The sequence below is a fragment of the Malania oleifera genome, chromosome 1 (genome assembly GCF_029873635.1).
Source record: "Malania oleifera isolate guangnan ecotype guangnan chromosome 1, ASM2987363v1, whole genome shotgun sequence".
In the NCBI taxonomy this organism is placed as follows: Eukaryota; Viridiplantae; Streptophyta; class Magnoliopsida; order Santalales; family Ximeniaceae; genus Malania; species Malania oleifera.
This window is the reverse complement of record NC_080417.1, coordinates 127,850,698-127,876,237: the sequence shown is the minus strand read 5'-3', so window position 1 is coordinate 127,876,237 and position 25,540 is coordinate 127,850,698. Positions and strand designations below refer to the sequence as shown.

The 25,540-nt window shown below is 39.0% G+C and overlaps 2 protein-coding genes across 4 annotated transcripts in view; one reads left to right on the top strand and one right to left on the bottom strand.

Moving 5' to 3' along the window:
• Positions 1 to 303: 303 nt before the first annotated feature.
• On the top strand, positions 304 to 4,928 carry LOC131151114 (BES1/BZR1 homolog protein 4). Of its 2 annotated transcripts, XM_058102321.1 has the most exons (3): positions 304 to 1,081; positions 3,695 to 4,449; positions 4,544 to 4,928. In XM_058102321.1, exons 1-3 carry the CDS (start codon positions 866 to 868, stop codon positions 4,545 to 4,547), a joined length of 975 nt encoding a protein of 324 aa, XP_057958304.1. In that variant the 5' UTR covers positions 304 to 865; the 3' UTR covers positions 4,548 to 4,928. The 2 variants fall into 2 exon arrangements, with proteins under 2 accessions (XP_057958304.1, XP_057958311.1); XM_058102328.1 differs by having other exon boundaries at positions 311 to 1,081; positions 3,695 to 4,928.
• Positions 4,929 to 9,035: 4,107 nt separating this feature from the next.
• Positions 9,036 to 25,540, bottom strand: part of LOC131151101 (uncharacterized) — a 31,990-nt gene continuing 15,485 nt past the window's right edge. The window contains exon 5 of one of the 2 annotated variants that reach the window (XM_058102304.1): positions 9,036 to 9,572. In XM_058102304.1, coding sequence (XP_057958287.1) covers positions 9,388 to 9,572 — 185 coding nt within the window. In that variant the 3' untranslated portion in view covers positions 9,036 to 9,387. Of the gene's footprint in view, positions 9,573 to 9,820; positions 10,224 to 25,540 lie in introns of those variants that run through there. The other variant, XM_058102311.1, reaches the window with a different exon arrangement.

Here is a 25,540-nt window from a genome sequence, read left to right as displayed (position 1 = left end):
TATAATTGGAAAAAAAATAATTTTATGAGAAATAGAAAATAATTTGTATTTTTAAAAAATTTATGTAAATTTTTTTATTTTAAAAATATAAATTTGAATTATTCTTGTTGAAATTATTAATTGAGATTTAATGAGAATTAAGATTAGTGCTTTGCTAGTTAAGCTGGTGAAGCGTAGACTTGACCAGCGGACGACATCGTTTCAGCGAAGACAAGTGGGCATGGCAAATTCGTTAATTAAGGGAAAGCCGTGGGGGAATTGTAAGAGACAACGTATTTAGCTTACCAGCTCCCAAAGTCCCACCATTGACATGTATGATTCATGGGTCTATCTTCGCCTCCCTAGCTACTCTTCATTTCCCTCAACACCATAGTGGTTTGCCGGCGACCTCCGCTGCCTGGTTCGCCGGCTACTTCATCCCCTCAGTCAGTCTGTGTCTCTTTCTCTCTCTGCTCAGTTTAAACTCTAGATCTGTTTAACCGAAACTCGTCCCCGTTCAAGCTCGATCGGGTTTCTCCCGGATCCCCAATTGTCCGAGCTGTTTTCCGGCGGTAGAACGTGCCGCAGTTAATCTTGTATTTTTAGGGTTGAAAATTCTTTGTTGCCAGGCCATTTTTGTAGAATATCGTTCAATTAATTTCCTGAGGACGTTAATTGCCGCGTTTGATTTATTACTCGGATTGTCCTTTGTTGTTTGTTCCTTCTTCTGGATCTGTCCTATCCGTACCTGTCAATCCAAGAACGGCGTCGTTCTCGTCGCGATCGCTGAGCAGTATTTCCCTGTTACTGTTTGATCATCTTTGACAGAAAGAGGGAGAGAGTGACGGGGGAGGGGGTGGGGTGGGGTGGGGGGAGATCTGAGGAGATGACGACGGGGACGAGGCTACCGACATGGAAGGAGAGAGAGAACAACAAGAGGAGAGAGAGGAGGAGGAGAGCAATAGCGGCGAAGATCTTCGCGGGGCTGAGGATGTACGGCAACTACAAGCTCCCAAAGCACTGCGACAACAACGAGGTTCTCAAAGCCCTTTGCAACGAGGCCGGCTGGACGGTCGAGCCCGACGGCACCACTTACCGCAGGGTACGTACGCATTCCCCATTTTATTCGTCTTTACGCTCATCCACCCACCACACTCCCACCACCGCCGCCGCCGCTTCCCTTGCAAAAAATTCCAGTGTGGTATCTTCCCCCAGCCATCTTTAGCGTATTTATGACTTTAAGTTGCTCGGCGCCTTGGACCATAGCTGACCACAGCATGTACACTTATCAGTTGTCCGTGCTAACATGCGCTTGTTCGGGGGCTCACGTTAGTGGGCGCGGACTTCGCTCGCAGACTCTTTTGTACCATGGTCCGTGCCAGCTTGCTTCATGCGGCCATGCTAAAATGCGCCGGCGCCAGGGCGTAAGTTAGTGACAGCCATGGGATGCTATTCCACCCTCTTGTGGCTGAGAGCGTGATTGATCTGATCAGTTGGTTTCCTCCTTTCGTTGTGTGCGCGCGCGCACGTTAGCTGCCGTAACCCCTTGGTGTCTGATAAAAAAGACATTGTTGATGAAGTCTGTTGAATTATTTGGCTTCTTTTTTCTTAGCTCGCGGGCGCACGTTAGATCTGCAGTTGTCTCGCTTTTTTTCTTCTTTTCCTTCGTTCTTTTTCGGGGACGCGTGAAGTGCAAGATTCTCTCTCTCTGCTTCCAAGTTCTTGATGATAACTGAGAGTCTCAGACCCTGGAAAATAAAAAGAAAAAATTATTCATCCCAACATGATCAAAATGCCCTTACTATTAGTCTGCTCTGGGCCTGGAGATTCCTTAAAGACAAGGGTAATTTGGGCATTGTCGCACTTTCTCTCTCCTCAGTAGATTGAGTGCGACTTTCTTTTTTTGAGGCATCCCCTTGTTTGTTTATTGGGACTGACTCTCTTTTCTCAGTACTGCAGAGTCTTCCATTTTTGGACACATCTATCAGTGCAGTGTTATCTGATGAACATTACCTTTTTCTTTTGTACTCGGGGGAAGTTCCATTAATTCAGGTCACACCCATATTAATTAGCTCTTTTAAGAAGTTCAAAACTTTTTCGTTTTTTTTTTAATTACGCATCGTTTTTTCACGTGTACGTTTTACGGTTTACGTGACTAATCCCGCACCCCTTGAAGTCGGTTCCATAATTCCAAAGGAAGATAAATTTTAAAAATTCAGGGACGAAAATGAACCCAGGAGGATTTGAACACCAGACCTCATGAGAGGCACTTCCCTTCCGCACCCTGCACTATCACCTAAACGGATAGAAGTTCATAACTTTGGCTGGATGTGAAGGTTGTTTTGGCCTCTTCCTGATTTGGGCATATTTGTTTTAGATTGGGTTTTGTAAGATTGAATTTGTAATAAATGCCATTCCGTAAGAATAAAGGTGGAAAACAAACATGAATTATAAAGTTAGTCAACCCTAGCCCGGAAAACAAACATACCCTCTGATTTGATTTTGGTGAGGGAAAAGCTTCGCAGTCTTGCACGCTGCTTGGGTTATATTTTGACAAAATTATATCTGATTCAAAACTTGGGCTCCAGATCCTCTCCTATGCACCAGTGTCCCCACATTATTTAATTCGTATGCAAAACACGGGTGCTATGCCCTAGTGCATGGTAGAGGAGCTGGGCCCCAAAACTTGTAGCAAGTTTTATTGAACTTTGCGTACTTTTAAATCCAAGGCTTGAATTATGTTTTCCCAAAAGCGGTGTTAGGATAGCTTTGGTTGCCCAGTTGGGAGTAACAAAATCATGAGAAGGGAAGGAGAAACAAGATAATTGTTTGCTTATTATTCTGTTCAGTAATTTTGAACTAGGATGTCAACTACCTGTTCACCATATGAAGTGGTTTGGTCCACAATTTTTATTTTGGTGCTTTCATGCGCGACTATTGTGTTTTTGGACAACAATTTGATAAATATTTAGTATTTTATCATTTTAGGTCAAGTAACCCATGCTGAGAAGTAGAATGTCTAAATTTAGTGCAACTCTTGCATCACATTCCAATGCAAAAATCTGCATTTCCAGAGGATTTGTGTTGCACTAATTTGGTTGGTGACTGCATCATTGTCTTCTTATCACCAAAGAATGCCATGTCTGCCATCTTTGACTTTGACCACCTTTTTTTACCTGTGTCTCATCGTTGAACTCTCTTTCCACACACACCCTCTCCCCCTAAAAAAGAATGATCATATTTAGTGGCCTAGTCCAAGTCATTATAACTTTGTTTATAGGATTATCAATGGTGATTGCCACTCCAAATAAAATGAAGGAAAGCCTTACCTAGAAAATGAATGAAGAAAAGTTCCAGAAAAGAGCAAGTAGCTAGTGGAAATTAATTAGTGTTGCCATATGGAGAGCTGTTAAAAAACTAGTATGATTTTACCGGAAAGAAAAAGCATGCACCCATTAAGATGATTTGGCCATGTATGGAGTAGATCATTCATTATGCCAATGAGAAAGTGCTGACGGTTATGGGCTGCAAATGAGAAGGGCAGGGGTGGTTAGAGACTATACAAGACATGGATGGAACTACAAACAATAGGCTTAAAATATTGTGATTCAAATGCCTTATAAATTTTGATGTGAAATGGTACTGATGCATGATAATTTGCTGTCGTATCTGGGAAACTTTGGATGCTATGCTTATTCTTGTTGAATTTCTGTAGGGATGTAAGCCTGTGGAACGCATGGACATTGTGGGTGGATCTGCATCAGCAAGCCCATGCTCGTCTTACCACCCAAGCCCCTGTGCTTCCTACAACCCAAGCCCAGCCTCCTCTTCCTTCCCAAGCCCAGCATCATCCTCATATGCTGCAAATGTCAATGCCGATGGCAATTCCCTGATCCCTTGGCTCAAAAACCTCTCATCAATATCCGTGTCCACTTCTTCTTCAAAGCTCCCCAATCTATACATCCATGGCGGCTCCATCAGTGCTCCTGTCACTCCTCCTCTGAGCTCCCCTACTGCCCGGACTCCTCGAATGAAGACTGATTGGGAAGACCAGTCTGGCCGCCCGGGCTGGGAAGGAACTCACTACTCCTTCCTGCCCTCATCCACCCCACCAAGCCCTGGCCGTCAGATTGGTCCCGATTCGGAATGGTTTTCAGGGATCCAAACTCCCCAAAGTGGTCCAACTTCTCCTACATTTAGCCTCGTCTCTTCGAACCCATTTGGCTTCAAAGAAGAGGCCCTGGTTGGTGGTGGGTCCCGAATGTGGACTCCTGGTCAGAGCGGGACGTGCTCACCTACCATTGCAGCTGGTTCTGATCAAACTGCTGATGTTCCAATGGCTGAAGTAATCTCAGATGAGTTTGCATTTGGAAGCAATGGAATGGGGCTAGTGAAGCCATGGGAAGGGGAGAGGATTCATGAGGAGTGTGGAGATGACCTCGAGCTCACTCTTGGAAGCTCAAGGACCAGGTAGTTTAGTAAGCATATACTTTATTGAGGTAGATAAAATAAAAAAATGGAGCTTTCTGGCTCATCGCATGACTTGATTGGCATTTCATTGCAGATAAAAGGATTGTGCCGGGACCTGATCAATGGGTTTTTGCATTGAATGATCAAGCTTTTTAGCATTCAAGTAGTTGTAGGAATGATGAGTACCAAGGGAAATTAGGGCGAGAATGATGGAGCAGGTGCTTTTTATTTTTTCCCATTTCGTCTCATTCTCAATTCCTATTGTTCTTAATTATATCTAGTTTCTTCAAGGTTTGGGGTGGTTTTGAGACCCTCTTTTTTTTTTTGTTTCATTTGGTCCTCCGCTGCAATCTGCATGATCTTAATTTTATTGAAAGAAACTTGTATGCAGGCATATATATATATATATACATATATGGATTGGCTGCCCTAAATTGTTGCCGAATGACCGAAAGTGAATTGGAGTAGTGTTATCTTAATTGACTAGATCTTTTTAATTTAGTGGGTTTGGATAAAGTGGGAGTGGACTTCTTTTACCCAACAATTACCCATCCCTTTTGTATATTATTTTTGACATTAGAAATTAAAATGTGGTACGCATGCTCTCCACAGTCCAACTAGTCCTCTTCCTTTCGGCTATTACTTCAGTCCCATGATTATCATTTTCTAACTTTTCTCTCTGATATGTTGATTGACACAAACACACCATTATTGGTGATAAGAAGATTTGTATATAGTACTGCCTAGAGAGAGAGAGAGAGAGAGAGAAGACAGCAGACAAGTAGTGAGTAGGAGGCAGTGTGCCCCCAACCCCAAATTGTGGAAAATTGGGATTGCTACAGGGGGCTGTCTCTCCTTGAATTCTGAGTGATTGTGTATGTTTGACCCATCTTGGAAGGGCTGTGGCGATATATATGAGGCAGCCAGCCCATTCATTATTCAATTGTCCCCTTTGTTTGAATTGGAAGGGCAGAAGAGGACAGCAGTTGTGGCTTCTAGGTACCAAAATTTCACAACAGAGATTGCATTGAGCCTACAAATGAAAACCCACACTCTCAATGGCATGTGATGTAGACTATATCTACTCAGTCCTTCCAATGATAGGCTAGGCCTATGCGGTTGGTACACAGAATAGAATAGAATAAAATAAAATTCATTCATTTTATATGCAAATATCGCAAATTAATTTATAGACAAAATAATAATAATAATAATAATAATTATTATTATTATTATTGCTTTCTTTGCGACATAATATTTTTAACGAATTACATTTAATTACAATTAAATAAAATCGCGTTCTGAAAGTTTATGTTAGTGAGATCTCTTTATTTTAGACCCAAAAAATGGAAGTCCATTTTAAAAGTTGCAGTTTCATAAACATTATATTTGAAAATGGGCTGCTCTGATTATATTATTTATTTTAGACAGATTAAGATTTAAGTTTGAAAATTTTTGTGAACAGATCAATTCAGCTATTCGATTCTAAACAATGAACTTGGCTCCTAAAAATAATTATTAAGATCAAATGTATGTATAGATTCAAAATCTCCAGACAAATTTGTTTCACACCCATTTATTGACTTTTAAGTGGAAAAGTAACCGCAAAATAAAGTTTTAAATAATGAAACACAATTTAAATAAATGTTAAAAAACGGTTAAATATTGCTCGTAATTTTCTTTGTAAATTACTCAAAATATAATAGTTAATAGTAAAGATAACTGTACAAAATATGCATAAAAATTGAATAGACTAAAATAAAATACCTTTAAATAGCATAGGTGCAAGCAATTCTACAATAAATTATAAGATATTATAAACAATTTTCATCCTAATTTTTCCTACATCTGTTGAAAGTATATTGTGTTGCATTATTTTAAGAATATCAACAAAATATCCAAAATTTTAAAATTTTCCAGCAAAGCATAAACCAGAAAAGCACATATATAACAACAGGGCTTCAAAAAGAAGGGAACAAAAAAGGCCATAGGCTCTAGCGAAGCCAAGAATAAACTGTAATTTTTCATAGATAAACGAAATAATTTATCTAATCAATAAATTTCTCAATGTTCCGACATGATATTTCAAATCAGGGTTGATCCCTATAATAGAGTTATAAAAAATCATTAATGCGAATCTAAGATTTCTAATTAATTTGATCCTCTTTGACCACCTACTTATCGAACTTAGCCCGATTGATATATACGTATGCATATATGTATGTATGTATGTAGGTATGTATATATGTGTTTGTATATGTATGTGTGGTTATTTTGAACAATTTAGGGAGCTACTAAATTATTTTCTACCATTATATGAATTTTTTTTAAACAAATTGAAATTTTATAAAATCATTTCTTACTTTTTCAACCCAAAAGATATTTTAAGTTTACCAAGGGGATCTAACATCTTCCAGTACACATTAAATTATGTATTTTCTTATTGGAGTACTATTTTATTTTTCGCTACTAGTAACTAAATGGCTAAATCATTTTAATGTCCCCTCCTCTCTTTTTATCTTTTTTTATTTATTTATTATTACATAGGAATTCCAACCATCAACAAGCCCTTCAGACCTCCTAAAAGGAATCATCACATCAACTCGCCAAAAAGTAGCGCAAGGAAGATGAGAGCACAAACTCTATTTACCTCAGCTTTATTCACGTAGGTGAAATCGCCATATATAGCAAAACTACAATGATAGTCAAAAGTTTAGACCATTGCTATGTAACGGTGAATTCAATCTCACGTTAACCTACTGGAATATGCATTGTATGCCTTAGGAAGTAGAACATCTGAAAGTTGTGAGGAAATGCGATGAATAATACATTTTTTTTTTCTCAAGCACGTGGCAAAATTTATTGCCTCCTAACTGGATTGTTGAGGAAGTTAACCTAGAAACATTCCAAATAAAGCCTGCACAATGGAGGAAAGAATCAGGAAACCAATTGTAATAAAGAGCCAAGGTCACGGGTCCGATTCCTCTTTGAGAGTTTATCTCGGTGAATTACTAGAGGTGCGCCAATGGGCAGGCGGCTTTCACTTCTCCGGATTTGATGCTGTACTATAGTGTTCAAAGTGGCACGATGATGGTTGGAGACCTCGAATTATCAAAAAATAAAGAGCCAATAATTGAGGAGCGATTATTTATGTAAGGATTATCTATCAACGATTGGATATTTCAATGTTTACTTCAATTTAAGGTCATGTTTTTGGGAATTTCTTGTAATTCCAAATCAGACTTGGTAAGGGTAGAAATAAGTGTTCGATTCATGGTTGTAGGACCTTCAACCATTTTCGCACATAACACAACTATTCCACCATTAAATGACTCAGTGCTAATCCCCCCCTCTCTCTCTCTCTCTCTCACTCTCATTACTTTTTTAGTCTTTGCACAATTCCTTTATTTCTCTTTCTTCCCTTTTCTAATATGTGTTTGATCACCTCCCTCATTTCACCCTCCTTTTACGATCTTATACAAGTTCTAGAAATCTTGTTCTACTATTCTAACCCATAGGGTGTACCTTGTATGATAAGATATCGTCCTAAAACCTCTAATTTGAGTGTTGGCTGAGAATCCCATCTCATCCACAACCAATCACAAACCTTCACATCATCTCCAAAAATACCTTCAAAAGGAAGAAAAAATAAGCATTGCACGACATTTCAATTTATTTTTGCTTTAATCTAAAGGCAAAACTAACATTTTATATATTTTTGTGTTAAAATTTATTTAAAGCCACACATCTTGAAATTCATGGTCTCAAAATTCATGCACCTCCAATGCTATGGCAGTTAGTTTGGAAAGTACAATTGACTTTTTTTCTTTTTAAGCATGAAGCATGAGTGGCTAACTTGTGGGGCCACATGTATTATTGGGTAACAGCCCAATAAAGCCTTAGAAATAGGAAAGAAAGAGGAACAATAATGAAAAATCATTGGAAGATAAAAGTAACATTAAATTAACTTTTGACCCTTACACATATTATTTCTTCAATATTTTTGTTGTGCAGAAGCCACTCCCTTTCCTAAAATTTGACAAAAAGATAGAAACATGAGATTTTAAAAATACAAAAGACCTCCCGGAGATTTAAACATATCTTAAAAAAGCTTATCTTTTTCCAAAATATAAGAGAGAGTTTGTATCCTTTTCACAAATCTCATAGAAGTTCTTAAAATTCTTGAAACTTTAAAAAAGACCTCTGATATTTTTAAAATCTCAAATAAAGTCATAATCTTTTGGCCAAAATTTCTAAAGTTTTCAATTTGTTCAAAGTTAGTTTTGAGGATGTCATATAGGACGCAATTGATCAAGGACAAAATTATGACCCTTAGATCAAGCTGGTCCTGAGCCCTAACGTGGTCCCTGCAATTGTTGGAGATTTGGACAGAAGAGGGTGTCCCTTTCTCAAATGGTGGGGGTTTCATGTGAAAAGACCAGTCAGAAAAGTAGCCCAAAGAAGCATGAATACTCGTAGTCCAGTCATCATTGTCGTAAGTGGTTGTTCCATACTCCAATGCCAAACACGAGTAGGCCGCCCGAGTGAAAAATGAATGGGTCACAGGATAAATGTAGAGAGAGAAGAGAGAGAATTACCTTGTATAATTGATAATGTAAATGTAATTGAATAAAAGCATCAATATTTCTATCAGTGAACTCTTGCAGCAATGCACTGAAAGTATTCATAACTTACACATGCCGCCCTAGTCTTCCTTCAATTTCAACAAATGGTAATGGTGTTCGTCTAGATTGAATTTTTCAGATTACTTTATGCTGTACAACCACTTGGTGGTGACTGCTCTGGAAGGAGCAAAGAATAGAGATGGAGAGCAATTTATGCTCAGAAATAGGAGAAGCAGACAGAATCTACATGAGTTGGAGGACGGACTCGCACTAACATCCTTGGAAGGAAGTACAGAGACTCGAGGGCCATCAATCACGTATTGAACTGCTGGAATAGGTCTGACAGTGCAGAATAGAGAATGGTGGCAGCGGGAGGCCTGGGTAATGAACCAAGAAGTATATCTACTGCATTGATGGATTGATTACCATAGAATCTGGAATTCTCTTGTGCTCGGGTCATGACGATACTTCCCTCAAGTGAGCAACCAACAAATGCACCTGCAAAATTGACCTAAGTAATTTTATCTTTTTTATTGTAGCATGTTACGAAATAATGAAGAATAAACAAATAGCATTTCATTACATTCATGTCCATGGCCTCACATGATAGATCCAAAGCACGTAACAATAACAGAAGTAGATCACAACAAGAACACTAGGGAATTGGGATTATTTACCAAGAAATAAAAGTCAGACATACAAGGTGGAAGCAAGCAGCATATATGTGCAAAACCACAAAGCCACCTAGGGCACGGATGAAGAGGGAGATTTCATTTATAGAAGTTTACCGTCTTCAATGTCACTGGACCATATGATAGAACTACTCAATGTTCATATGCTTATTAATTTATATTGTATAAAGGCATTGTTTGCTAGATAATGGCTTAAATTACAATGCTGCTTCTTTCACCTTCTTGATTCAATATTACAATATTAATAGACCTGAAAAGTTATGCACATGTTCTTCATATAGATGATTAATAACCCAACAGAAATCCAAGAAGGTGTTTTAGTTGGATCATTATCCAAGGCCTGCAGCCCTTTGTAATCTCCCCTGTAAAGGGAGACTCCCAGTACATACTGGTTGCAAATCTGGCAGTTGAACCTCAGCAGCAGTGAGCCATTGTAGCATGAAAAGATGAGCTGTTTCTGTTGCACCACCAACAGAAGCCAATGCAAGTGTAGCAAGGTTACCAGAAATGCTAATACCTTGTGTTGTGTAAAAACCCTCAAATATGCACAGCGGAATATATATATTTTTGTAAAAGATCCAACACACAATGCAGCAATCTAAATGGTGAATATAAAACAATTCCACAATCACAGCAAGTAAATAAAGTAATGACAATAACAGTGACACCAAGAATTACGTTGTTCGGCAATGCCTACATCCATGGGAACAAACGGCAAGGATTCACTATCTTCTTGTGTAAATTACAAAAAACAATACAAGAACCCTCTCAATAATACTCTCAACCACACTTGGCACACAATATACAACGTATTCTATGTATATATAAGCCTAGCCTCCTAGGAGGTTTCCCCCCGAAACCCAACCGTATTAACGTCCATTTATTCAAAATTTGAAATCTGCGCTGACCATCCCGAGCCAAACCGTCGACGGTTTCAAGCAAAACAGAAATACCGCCCTGCTGCACCCTGATTTCCTTCATGTTTTCCTTTAGAATGTGAGCCAAAATTCACAACTCCACCTTGGCAAACATATGCCCTTAGGAGAAAACAAAAAAACATGAACCCGTTGCTCCATCTTGAACTAGGGACGTTAGGTTGAGACCATCTCTTATCTAGCAACTGGAAAGAAACACCAAGTCCAAGCAACGCTGCTTGAACTTGTCGATGGCAACTTCGGCTTCTACCATCAACCCCGATGCAGTTGTAGATGCAACAATCTGAGACTTCGCCTTAGGCTTCCAACAAGGCATTCCCACAACAGTAAATACAAACTCTACTGCAAGCCTTCTATCACCAAAGCCCCCTGCATAGTCCTCAACAAATCTCACAACTGACAGTCCACTAAGTTGCCTGCCGAAACACCCCATTACACCATCATGAAGGACCTTTGGCATATCTTGGACATCACAACCCGTACTTAGGTACCAATCGATAGACATTCCATATCAATTCTCCACAGAACTCCCCTGAGATGGCCTCCCCTGAGACGGCAAACTAAGTCTCTATGCGATTCTGTCCACAAAGCCACCCTGAGATAGCACCAATCTCTCTGTAGCCTTGTCTATGCGAATCTTCAAATTAAGACCGTTCTTGATCGTACCCAATACATTCATGTCAAAAATTTTCAATAGAGTTCCCAACTAATAAGCCTCAGTCAAAGTCTTCCCAACCAATAACATGTCGTTCACACACAACAGATATATCACTCCATTGCATCCTATCACCCTCTTCCACACTAGCAGCCTCACCAAACACACACACCTAGTACATATGCAATACTTCCATTTTCTCCACCATAGCTCTCATCCACCTATTTTCCCCTTTGCCATGCATTGCAACTTGAAAAATAGTACAAACCATGCTACTAATAGTAATGAATGCATAAAACTCCAAATTGTCAAATTTTCAACTGAGTGGTGGTCTGATAGTGCACATGGGCCCACCATGATCCTGCTGGTCTCCCAAACTGAAACTCCCTACAATATGAACTATGTCATCTCTACCTTGAATCTGTTGCTCCACTTGCATCACATGCCCATTCATACCGTGATACTGTTAATCCGAGATAGAACTCCCCGCATTTCTATCCCAAGTCCTCAACTCTACCTAAATTACATGTTTGCTACTACCGCAGTTTTCTGGCAATTGTTTCTCTTCCTTTATCTGAGTACGCTACCCCATGACTTTATCACCAAAAGTCATGTCCTCGATCACCCCTTTTTTTTGCCACAGGATCACCCAGCTTGCACCCACCTTTCTAATACCCCAGAAAGATGTAATGTCCGGACATAACACTAAGTCTAGATCCTCCATCACTAATGCACCAGTGGACATCCACTCACAACCAAGTGATCTACTGCAAAACCTGCCAATAATTCATCTGCAACTCCCCCATCTAAGGATACATTTGGCGATCGGTCACACGAGAAACGCGCCATACTCACTGATTTCACCAAAAAGTACCCTGCAAGCCCTGTATATTACTCACAAAACTTCTTGAACGAAACCAGCATACTCAGCCCCAATGTTTGACATGAGGACTTCTCTCCCGGTCTGGCCCTCCACGTCAATCACAAGTTAAACCTGGGAAACACATCAGGCTTGTGCCACATGAGATAAACCAAGACCTTTCATGATAAACCCACGAAAAACATGTCTGCCCTGTGATGTTATCCTCACCGGTCCCCAAACATCTAAATACATGTAGTCACCCATATGTCTTAACTGCATATGTTACAGAATATCTGACTCAGATTCTACAACTGCAACTCCACCTACAACCGTAACACCCTGCAGTGCATAGATATTTCCCGCTACCTTTTCTCCTTTCATCACTATTGAGTTACCTTCACACACTTTCATTTCCTCACTTTCAGACTTGTAACTACACTCGTTATAGTCTAAAGTGCCCAATAAAATAATATTCTTCCTTAGACCCGGTACATGCCTTACATCACATATAGTTCTTACAACACCATCATACATTTTGATTTTGACATTTTCAATACCAAGTATTTTGCATGAAATATCATTGCCCATCAAAACACAATCAGTATTAATTGACCTGTAGGTGTCGAACCAATCCTATTTGTTGTCATTTGATAAGAGTATCCAATATCTAGGATCCAAGAATCATCCGCGAGACACTCCAAACCCAATGAAACACATAACATATCACCATCACTGCTATCCGAGTCTCCTTCCACAACATTTGCAGATTTTGACGAACCCTTAGACATATATTGGTTTTCCAGTTTATGCCAAACTGATGCCGGAGAATCCTCATCCATGACGTGATACAACACTTTATCAGCCAAACAAAGTCAGATGGTTGATACTGTCGTTGCCCCCAATTCATTCCAAGTCGCTTCATTCATGCTATCTGGTTGAATTATATATAAGACCTTCACCATGCCTTACTGCACCTAAAGATCCTTCACCCTTCTCTGCCACAAACCGAAATTCTCAGTTTCATCAAACTTGACAATGTCAAATTTAACAGATGAAGATCTAGAGGCCATTACAACAATGCTTTGATACCAATCATGGTTTTAAAACCCCCAAATATGCACAGCAGAATATATATATTTGTGTAAAAGATCAAACACAATGCAGCAATCTAAATGGTGAATATAGAACAATTCCACAACCACAAGTAAATAAAGCAATAACAATAACAATGACACCAGAAATTACGTGGTTCGGCAATGCCCACATCCACTGGAGCAAACGGCAAGGATTTCACTATCCTCTCGTGTAAATTACAAGAACAATACAAGAACCCTCTCAATAATACTCTCAACCACACTTGGCTTCCTTGGCACACAATATACAACGTATTCTATGTATATATAAGTCTCCTCAGAGGTTTCCCCCTGAAACCCAACCATGTTAACGTCCATTTCTTCAAAATTTGAAATCTGCGCTGGGCATCCCAAGCCAAACCGTCTACGGTTTCAGGCAGAATAGAAAAATTGCCCTACTGCACTGCTACACCCTGATTTCCTTCATGCTTTCCTTTAGAATGTGAACCAAAATTCACAACACCTTGACGGCTAGTGAATTTATATGAACATAACAAAACATCATACACGAAATCTAGCAACTTGAAGTTTCAACCAAATAATTTTCATACAACTACGATATTTATTAGTAAAAATCGAGCACTATTGCACTATAATGGCATTATTAATATACACTACCAAATAAAATATCTTTTAAATGCTTCTCATTACATATTCTTCACTTGTATATCTAGAGAAGCATGCACATAGTGTACCACATTTTAAAGCATGTGTCGTACTACAATCTTGTTTCCTTCACACGTATCAAAATGTTCGGCACTTTCACTAATTGGAAACATGGTTCAAATGGAAAAAACCTGCACATGATGTATGCTTGTACCTGTTGAGAAGCCCATGGCTGACCTCTCCCCCCTTTCTCTTACTTTCTCACTCACTCTTTTGCTTCTCTGAAAAAGAGTTCACCTTCTTTCTTCTCCCTAAATTTCTTCACAGTTCTCTCCTAGACGAGGTTTCTGTAGGGAGCCATTACCCCTCATGTGATCCATACCATGTATTATTGATTTCCTCCCCAAAACAGACGAAGCTAGACCAACACTTTATTGCCACAAAAAACCTCACAAGACACCACTTTAAATGGAGTTGTCATCATGGGTCAGGGTAAATTTGTATAATCATCTTTGAAAATTTTCAAGGTCCCATATTTACATAGATTTTTCCCCCAAATGCATCCATCAATATTATCAAGGCAATTTGTTTTTCACAGATAATCAAATTTCCAATCCCTCGAATAATACTCTGCCAACAAAAGAGCATCTTAGGGCTTGATATAACTTAAAACATGCCCAGATACAACATTCCATTTTAAATTTGTTTGCTCTAGGTAGGTGGCCGCTAGGATTGATAGGTTCCTGTTTACCACTGACTGGGAAGATACTTTTCCCACCCTTACTCAAGAAGTACTCCCTAGAGTGGTTGTTAAATAGGGTCCTACTCCATTTAGACTAGAAAATATGTGACTAACCCGTCCTGACTTTCACACTCAGGTTAGGAATTGGTGAGGAGAGTGCATTGCAAAGGATGGGAAGGTTTCTGTTCTATGAAAAGATTGAGGTGTACGAAAGTTAAATCTCTGGAATTTGGAGACTTTTCGTGATGTTCGACCTAGAAAAAAAAGACATTCTAGAAGAAATGAGTGCGATTGATAGACTGGCTGAGGAGGGACCTCTTTTTGAGGACATTGTTGGCAGATGAGTCCAATTGTCCAATGAGTTTGAAGAAGTTGTTCTTAGGGAAGAGATAAGTTGGAGGCAGAAATCTAGAATGAATTGGGGAAAAAATGGAGATTGTAATCCTAAATTTTTCCGTAGGGTGGCAATTGGTAGAAAAAGAAGGAATCTTATTAAAGAATTTGAGGATGATAGGGGAGAGATTATTAAGGATCTTGGCCGAATTGAGAGTTTGATTACAAACTTCTATAGGAACCTTTTCATTAGGAGGATGAAAGAATTATGGTTGAGGGGTTGGATTGGTGTATCATATCAGCTGAAAAGGCTGCTTGGTTAGAGAGGCCTTTTGAGGAAGAGAAGATTAAAAGATGGACTTTTGACATGGATAGAGAAAAGGCTTTTGGGCCAGATGGCTTCCTTTCAGGATAGTTGGGAGATTTTGAAGGGAGACATTCTTAAAGTTTTTCTTGAATTCTTTGTCAATGGAGTGGTGGGGATGAGTATGAATTCTACTTTTATTACCTTGGCGCCCAAAAATGACACTGCCGTTAAGGTCAAGGATTTTAGACCAATTAGTTTGGTAACGAGTGTTTAACAAGATCAAGGCTAAGGTGTTACCTAGAAGATTGGCTACTATTCTAGAGGACACTATCCCTCCTAGTCAGAGTGATAGACAAATCCTAGATGCTGCCTTGATAGCTAATGAGGTGGTTGAGGATGTTGTTCGAAGAAGAAGAGGGTCTTGTGTTGAAATAGGGAAAGCTGCAGTTTCTTGGATAAGGTTATGGCTAGAAGATACGGGAGGAAATGGATCAGAGGGTGTTTATCTTCTAAGGCCTTTTCAGTCTTAGTTAATGGTGAGGCTAAGTCTTGGTTTCGTGCATCTAGGGGTCTTAGACATGGAGATCACCTTTCTCCCTTTCTCTTTACCATTGTGGTGTATGTTTTGTGTAGGATGGTTAGAAAGATGTGCATAGAGGGTTGGTGGACGGTATTAAGGTAGGTTGTGAGATTGCATCATTTGCATCTTCAATTTGCAGATGACACTATTGTCTTCCTATTAGACAATGAGGGCTGCTTCTCTAATTTGTTGACTACCTTACAGGTCTTTGAGAAAGTGTCCGGGCTGAAAATTAATTTCTCTAAAAGTGGTCTGGTGGGTCTTGGTATTAACGTGGATCCTTTTGTTAGGCTAGCAGGGTGTGCTGTTTTATCTTGGCCTATTATGTATCTAGGTGTCCCCTCAGGTGGTAACCCCAATGCTGACTCTTTTCGAGACCCTGTTTTTGGGAGAGTAACTGGGAGACTAGAGGGGTGGAAAAGAGTGTTTTTCACTCTAGTGGGTCATGCGACCCTCATCCACGCTTGTTTATCTTCTATCTTTTGCATTACCTTTCTCTCTTTAGAATCCACGTGAGATTGGTGCAAAGGCTTGAGAAATTAATGAGGGATTTTTATCATTGAGTGGGGAAGAGGGTAGTAGAGATAATCTTGTAGAATAGGAGACTGTGTAGGCCTAAAAGGGAGGGAGCATGGTTTAAAATAACAGTAATGGACCACGTAATGGTAACAGTAACAATGTAACAGTTGCGGCTGTCCCAGATGTTATGTAATGGAATGGTCACTGCATCCATCAATTCATTTTTTGCACTACCAAACTTCTTAAAAACATATAGATTACATGTTTTGATCCTTAAATCCTATATGCTAATGCTTTAAATGATTTTTAGTCAATTTTAATCAATTTAAATGTCACATATACTACAAGTATTGGACGTCATCTTGGTTGTTTCAGTTGCTATTGGTGAGAAGAAGCATGCATTTGCTACTTTTCACTACTTTATTGATTATAAGTGAAATTCAAACTAAGAAATCATAAATATAATGAAGCATAAAATATAGAATGTCATCTTTTGTATCTTTTAATCTTTAATGGAATTTTTGTTATCTAAAAAAATATATATAGAATGTTCATATACTAAACAAGAACAAAAATATTTTTTTGAAAGCAAAAGAAATTCATTAGATTGAATAAGAATGTACAATCAAGTGAAGAGGCATCTCCTTAATTATGTATGGGGACCCCAGGGAAAACAAAATAAGAAAACCAAAAAGTGTAAGAAGCAATCCAAGGAATTCAGCACAACCTAAGAAGTCAACAGAGAATGCCAAACTCATTGAATATCTGAGAAGCATATCCCCTTGAAATTACCATTATCCATGCAACACTGAGAAACTAGAAAATGAATCTTCTACCACACCAACCAATATGCTAATTTCTTCCCTGAAAATGTACATGAGTTTTGTTCCTTCCACAAACCCCAAAATACTGCAAATAAAGCACTATCCATAGTGCTTTTCCTTCTTCCTACCAAACCTAAAAAGAGATATCGCTAAAAACTCCCCCACTGTGCCTTGACAAACCCAACTTTTTCCAAAATAATTGAATAACTTGTTCCAAACCAACCATGCAAAATTAAAATGCAAGAAAAGATGCATAGTAAATTCTAAACAGTTTAAACAAAGCACACACATATATATGTAGGAGCAAGTGCCTTTAAAGGCCTAATCTACAAGAAGTTATTAGTATTTATCCTATTAAGCACAACCAACCTAATGAAAGCTTTGATTTTAGGAGGGATTTTGGCCTACCAAATAGTTTTGTAGAGTGGGAAGAAGTTGGTGCGAACCAAGAATTCACAAAATGATTTGCAAGAATAGATCCCCAAGGGATTCAATAGCCAAGATCGGCTATCAGCTTCCGAGGATACCTGACAATTATTCAATAGGACCAACAACGAAGATAACTCATTTGTTTCCCTACCATTCAAGGATCCCCTAAATTGAAAAGTCCAAGAAGGTAAAAGACCATTTGGATCAACAAAAAAAGAGGAAATGGGATCATTTTGTCCTCTGAGCTCAATTGAAATAGGTGAGGAAAAGAGGTGGAGAGGAAAATATTCCCCAACCAAAGGTCTTTCCAAAAACCAAATATTACAGCCCTTGCCCAACACAAATTTAGTACGAAAAATAGAAAGAGGGTAAATCTGAGAAAAAAATTTCCATGAACTTAACGAAGAACATCTAGAATCCACATTGGTACCCCATCCATTCCTGTCAAGTCCAAACTTGCTTTTCCACAAAGAAGAATCCTCTAAAAAAAACCTCCAAAAGCCATTTGGCCAAGAGAGCTGTGTTTTAGACGCCAAACTTCCAAGACCCAACCTGCCCTCCTATTTAGACCTTACAAACTGCCTCCTAACTCACCAAATGATCCATAGGACCCCCTACCCTTGACCATAGAAAATCTCTCAATCTTCCTAGAAACATCCATTGGAATTTTAAAAATAGAAAGAAAATACAATGGGATATACAAGAAAGATAAGCTTGAGTTAGAGTAATCCAACCTCCCAAGGAAAAAAACGATCGCTTCCACCCATCTAGACGCTTGGACACACTCTTAACAACCAGGCCAAAAGCTAACTAACCTAAGATTCCCCCCCCCCCAAAAAAGGGAAAGCCTAGATAGGAAAACGGCCACTCCAACTTGACGCACCTCATCTCCAAAGATAACTCTCTAACACACTCTGCAGGCACGTTAATTGCCATGATACACTCTTCCCATACTTATCTTAAGCCCTGAAATATTTTCAAATATATGGAGAAGCCCCAATATATTCAAAAAATAAGGCCTGTGATCTCCAAGAAAGAGATTGTATTGTCAGGAAACTGAAGGTGTGGGACTGTAATCTCCTCCCTCCCCACTTTCAAACCTCCTAGGTTTCCACAAAAATCTATCCACTGACTTATCAACCAACCTACTCAAAGAATCTGCCACTAAAGCAAACAAAAACAGGGAAAGAGGATCCCTTTGTCTAAACTCCCTCGTGGCCTTGAATCAAGATTTAAGTTTTCCATTTACTGTCATTGAGCAAAACACATTAGAAATACAACCTTTCATCCATCTTCACCATCTCTCCCCAAACCTCTTAAAAAAATATTATCCAAAAAGCTCCAACTCACTCTGTCATAAGCCTTTTCGAAATCCAGCTTAAAAATGAAGCCCTTCTTCCTCCTCCTTCAAACGTCCTCAACAACTTCTTTCGCAACCAAAATGGCATCCGCAATTTGTCCCCCCCCCCCCCCCAGCCACGCACCCCTACAAAAGCACTTTGGGCCTCAGAAATAGGCTTGCCAAGCACCCCACTCAACCTATTAGCTAGCACTTTGGTGATTATTTAATAAATACTGGATACTAAATTAATAGGCCTATAATTAGAAATCTTAATTGATCTACTTTTCTTTGTCACCAAAGCAATGAAGGTAAAATTAACACTCTCACTTAAAACCCCATTCACATAAAAATTGTTGAAAACCTTCATCAAGTCATTCTTCACCACCAGACAACAATCTTGACAAAAAGCTAAGTTAAAACCATCCAACCCAAGAGCTTTATCTTTATCCATTCCAAAAACTGTAGATCTAACTTACTCTACTCAAAAGGTCTCTATAACCAGGCCATCTTGACAATAGATAAAGGGTCCCACTCCAACACTTCCGCCATTAGTTTACTCTCATCCTCCTTAGAAAACAAATTGTGATAGAAACTAGTGATCTCAGAGGCAATCCTAGAAGTATTCAAGATAATCACTCCCTATCCCCCTCCAACTCCCTAATTAAATTCTTTCTTGTTTTTGCACTAGCTATCTTATGAATAAAACTAGAATTACAATGGCCCTCTCTTGCCCATTTAAACCTTCTCTTCTGCTTCCAACATCTAATTTCCTTGAAAATTAGATCTTCCAACTCAATCTTCAAAGAAATCTCTCTAACCTCCTCCTCTCTAGAAAGAGCGATGCTTTCTTCCTTTCTCTCTATCCCTTCCAATTCACCTAAAATTATAGTCGTTTTAATCCTAATATCTCCAAACACCTCCTTATTACAGTCTTTTAGTTTTTCTTTCAACCTCTTTTACTTCTTCATATATCTAAACCCCTCTCAACCCCTATCCACAACCTTGGATCAAGGATTCCTTACCAAATTCTATAAGGAGCCATGATCCAACCACACATTTTTGAACCTAAAAGGAGAAAGACCCTAAGGCATCATGATTCCAATAAGATGGGGGAATGATTGAAGGTGGGTCTAGATAGGACAACTTAAGAGAGATTAGGGAACACCTCCTCCCACTCGTTTGTACACAAGAACCTATCAATTCTACTAGCCACCTCCCTAGCTCCCCCCACCGACCACATAAAAATAGCATTGCCCAATGGAAGATCCCTCAAACCACACTCCCTAATAACCAAATCAAACTTCTGTATAGTGCCAATAACCCTACAACCTCCCTTCTTCTTTTGCAAGAACCTCACCGCATTAAAATCACCACCTATAATCCACCTAGGCGAACAAAAGCCTAAGACAAAATAAAGCTCATTCCCAAAAGAACCCCTAAGAGATGGTCTAGAAGGGCCATACACAAAGGAAAGCCACCACTGACCCTTGTCTTTAACTTTTAGCAGGACAGAAAGAGAAAAAAATTCCACTAAACTATCCCACTTCGGTAATAGAACGAGTACCCCACATCATGAGACACCTCTTGCAAACCCCTAGAAGGGAGCATAAACCCAATCCTTTCTATGCCCTTCCCAAATCCCTCTAACAATCTCTCTATCGACTAATTCAAGCTTAGTCTCTTGGATTAACACAATATCCAGATAATTCTTAAGAAAAACCTCCCTAACTAGATTTCTCTTCCTAATATCCCCTAGACCCCTAATGTTCCAACATTTGCTCCCTTTCGGTACCCTTACAGCCCCTATAATTGATGGATGAAACCAAATTCTTTATTTCTTTTTGCACCTTCTTTTTACGCTCATACGTTTTTAGGACTCATCCCCACCTTAACCTCAGTTCCAGAAAAACTCACTAATTTCAAACCCATGTCATTCAGAAGTTCATTTGGGTCTTTATAGTCCCTCTCATTATTCCCTAGGCCAAAATTAGAGGCACTACCCCCAGCAAATCCCTCTTTATGACATAAAGCATCAAAAGGAGAAAAGGACTTAACAGGAGGAGGGAGAATACCTTTTCCAGCTTCCAAAGAATTCAGAACATCTGAAGGATTGCTGTCTCTTCATCAGTACACTTCCCAATATCAGAAGGAATAGCAACGATGTCCACCTTATTAAGAATAGATTCAGGAGCAAGGGACAAAGACCCCCTTTCAAACAAATCTGTATTTTGATCTGAGTTGTGATTAGCAGAATCTTCTAATCCTTGCCCAGTGTCAAAGGACATTAGAGAGCTCTCTTCTTCTATAAGCTGACTTCCATGTGAGGGAACTCACTTCGTAGTATTTCTCCCTCCCTTTCATATAAACAAAGATCTCTTGAAGGTTTTGCCAATTTGTCTTCTTCTTCCATATCTAACTCAACTCTCAGCTGGTCCACTAGCAAACCGTTGTCAGAATCGTAGAAGCAGCTTCTAAATCTGAGTTAATCGCTTCACAAATATCTTCCCCTTGAGCCTCTTCAATATCTAATGAATACTTGGTGCCGATTTTCTGGGATCAATCATCTTCCTGTTGTGTCACTTCATTCCTCTCTTCCAACGCTGTCTCTGGCTCTCCCAAACTGATTGGAAGATTGCATCTATCCATCACAGGATCTTCCTCCCTTTTAGAGAAAACTGGCATCCCCACTTCCCTATTCTCCTGAACTGGTACTTTCTTTGAGTCAGATCCTTCATCTAGTTCTAAGTATCTGTTTGAAGGGACTTCTCCTTTTCCACCCAAGCTAGACTTATTGATCCAGCCCATTTAAAATCTCTTGGGCCTACTGGAAAGGCAGGCTTAATACAAGGCCTCCAGGCCCAAATTGAGCAGCATACAGTTTCTTGTCCACTTCAAGTATCTTCGGCCCAGGCTTCATTCCACTAATAGTAGGCAAGACCTTTCTAAAGTTTGAATACGGATTAGTCCTAATTAATGCCCGAGGGTCTCTCTCCCACTACTCTGTTGTTTCCATATTCATGGGTTTGCCTTCTTGAAAATTTCGACTAGACCTTCTGGAGTTTCCCCATATCCTATCAAGTGCAGCTCCTTCCTTCACCATCTCTGCATAGCTGGGCTCATTGGGCACCCATTATACATAGGACTATTTACTTCTTGCTGCTCCATGTCTACAGAACCACACTTTGGCAAGACCAACCCAAAGTACTCTGATTACTCTGCTGTTTTTCACCTTCATCCCCTTTCAAAAAATTACAGAAGATCCACCAGCTTGTTGCTTCCTTGCCCTCTGGAACTCTCAAAGAAAATCTGCCCCCAGAATATAACAATTTATTGACAACAATCATCCTGCCAAAATAATTTGTGACATAAATCTGATAATCGATGATTCTCCTGGAAAAATTCTTTTTCTTTATCCAAGGAAATTCAGTATTTTGCGTCCAAAATTCTGACAATTGTTCCTGGGTCCATTGGACCTCATTGTCTAGCAATAAACAGTGAGAGCTTATTCCCAGCATGCTCCAAAATTCTAAGAGCTCATGGCGAAGTAATCCATTCAAAAAAAAAACTTCTATCTTGACTGAGGGAAACATGGTGATGTTTTGGTTAATGAAAGAAAGAAAGGCTATAGGTTTCAATGCGTGAGAGAAGGAACAAAAATGGGTGTTGCTGGATATGCAAAAGTTCTTGGTGGAAGACAAAGGTAGGCAGGTGAGTAAAGATTAGAGACGAGAGTGCTGGATGTGATGGACCCAGGAAAACAAACTTTGCTACATTTTAGGGTCTGGCTGTTTCTGGAGGTATCAATGGAGACTATGTTTTGAAGACAGGATCCTATAGAAAACCTGTTTCTGATACTTCTGATGGTATTCTGCTGCTGAAAAGGGAGTATTGATGATGGGCGATAGGTTTCTCTGATTCCAAAAGGTTAGACGACAGTTGTGAGGAGGATTTTAAGACAATGGTGCGATGAAGTAGCGCAGGGAAGAGGCTTCAAGGGATAAGAGTTTCGAAGGGTGGGTATTGTGGGATGAGGGTATTGTAGGGGAAAGGAGAAACAAAATCACCATGCTTCCAGTCTCGCAGAGAGAAAAAGCTGGGAATAGAGCATCGCACCTGCAGCTTGAAGTTATCAGGAACAGAGTTGTCAAAGACGAACACTTGAAGTTATTGAAGACGAACACTTGGAATCACAAGAATCATCATTCTTGAAGCCCCCATTGTTCCTCTGGAATATATCCGTTACAATTTTGCATTTTCTTTTCCAACTCTAAACAAGAACAAAGTGTATACAATTGAACGTGTCTACTCTCTGAACTAGGTGTAAGAAAAATAGAAAAAAAAATAAAATTGAAAGAATTCAGAATACAAACATATGTAATTTAATGATAGTAAAAGTTGGGTTTATTTTAATGGTAGTTGTTGAAAAAATGCATACTAAATGTCAAGGAAAATAAACCCCAAAAATGAATTTTTTTTAATAAAAAAAATCACCAACTAAATAAACCAACTTAAAATTTAGTTTCTAAGCTTCAATAAAGGGAAAAGAGAGGGCAAAAGGCAAAGAAGGGACCAAAAAACCTGTTTTAGTCATTCACAACCAATCTGGCACTATAACGGCCCATAACAGCCTGTAATGACCCAGAACGTTTTGTAACGGACCATAAGGGTCGTTATGGTTGTGAATCGGTATATCCCTGAGACTTCACCCTGTAGCAGTCTTGTAAACCACCAATAGCATAATGTAACGTCTGTGATGGCCGTTATGCACCAATTTTCAATACTATGGGAGGAAGTCTTGGGTCTTGGTAATTTGGTGTCCAACAACATCTTTTCAGTGTAGAAATGGTGATGGCACTTTTCTTTAGAACCTAATTCTCTTTGGCATAAGGTAATTCATAGTAAACTTGGAATACTACAAAACATGTGCGATGCTGAAGTAGGAATTAATATCACGTATTCACATCCTGGGAAGTTTGTATCTCAGATTTATGACTATTTCCTTCCTAAGGTTCAGTGTTCAGTGGGAAATGCGGAGCCAATTTGCTTTTGAGAAGACCATAGGGTGGAAAAAATGCCTTCAAAATGCCTTTGTCTATTCCACTCCCTCATCTTTTTCGGCTATCTAATCTTCATTATATCCCTATTTCTGTGTTTCTTCTTTTGCAAGGAGATAGGCATTCTTGGAATTTCCATTTTGGAAGAAATCTTAATGAGAGAGATTAATGAATTGGACCTCTTGACTAGGCTACTCAGTTCTTTTTATGCTCATTTGAGGAGTGACGTAAGGGTTTGGAGCTTAGACACTTATGGGAAATTCTCATGTAAACCTTTTTTCTCTTACTTGACTAATGACTCTACTGCAGATAATTTTATGTTTGTATCCAATGATTTGGAAAACTAGCAAAGCAAAAAAAAATAATTGATTTGGAAAACTATAGCTCCCTTGAAAATAAAAGCTTTCATTTGGACTATGATACTTGAAAGAATGAACACCAATTATTTACTTTAGAAGTGAAGACCTAAGAAAGCCGTGTCACTGGGCATTTTTGTCCTTTGCTTGAGTGGACAGACTTGTGCACATTTTTTTTCTTCATTGTCCTTTCATGTTACCTATTTGGAATAAATTATTTGGAACATCTGGTGAAAACTGGGTTTGCCCTTCCACATTCCACATTGAAGGTGTTTTGTACCATTACTATTAGAAGTTTTAGTGAAGGATAGGAAAGCATTATGGTGATGCACTTTTATGGCTATTATTTGTTTTGTTTGGTTGGAGAGAAATGCTAGAACATTCAAAGGTGTGTCTATGTCTAGTAATTTTCTTTGGAGTAGAGTGGTTTATCTTCAGTTCTTGTGGGTATTGGCAAATGGATTCTTTCGGCCCATATCTCTTTGGAGGACCTGTGGCAGGACTGGTTGGATATACTGCATTGAGTTTGGTTTTTGGGTTTAGACTATCAGCTTTGTAATTAAATTATTTTGATGTAAATGGAGGATTTTTTCTTCTCCCTAATTTTTCATTTTTCTTTTCTTCTTGTGCATTCTGCTCTTCCAAACAAAATTTCCTTGTTAATCTAAAAAAGAAGGCCACAGATATTTACCCAATAAAGGCAGCCTTTTTGGGCACCCGAACGGCCAAACCACCCTCCAAGTCCTCCACCTTAGATCTATACCACATATTCCCGATAACCAAATGATCTCTCTTGTCCCCTCCACTAACATAGGAAATCTCTCATTTCCCAATTTTCCTAGCTAACCCAAGCAGGATTTTAAAATGGATAAAAAACAAAGAGGGATACAAAAAGCACTGAAACCCCCCAATAATAAAACTCAATATAGACCATCTTCGTAAAAGTTTAATTTTATGGGTTTGATAGTTCTCATACAAGACTTTGAAAAATTTGAAGAATTTTATTTAATAAATCTCGCCTTAGAATTTTAAATACTTGAAGCTTAAGGAAAGCTTTGGTAGGTTTAAAAAATCTTCAACTATAGTGTTGCCATCCC

Coding starts and splice junctions, on each gene's coding strand:
- LOC131151114 (XM_058102321.1), top strand. CDS start 866: ATGACGACGGGGACGAGGCTACCGACATGGAAGGAGAGAGAGAACAAC. Junction 1,082..3,694: donor ACGGCACCACTTACCGCAGG/GTACGTACGCAT, acceptor GAATTTCTGTAG/GGATGTAAGCCTGTGGAACG.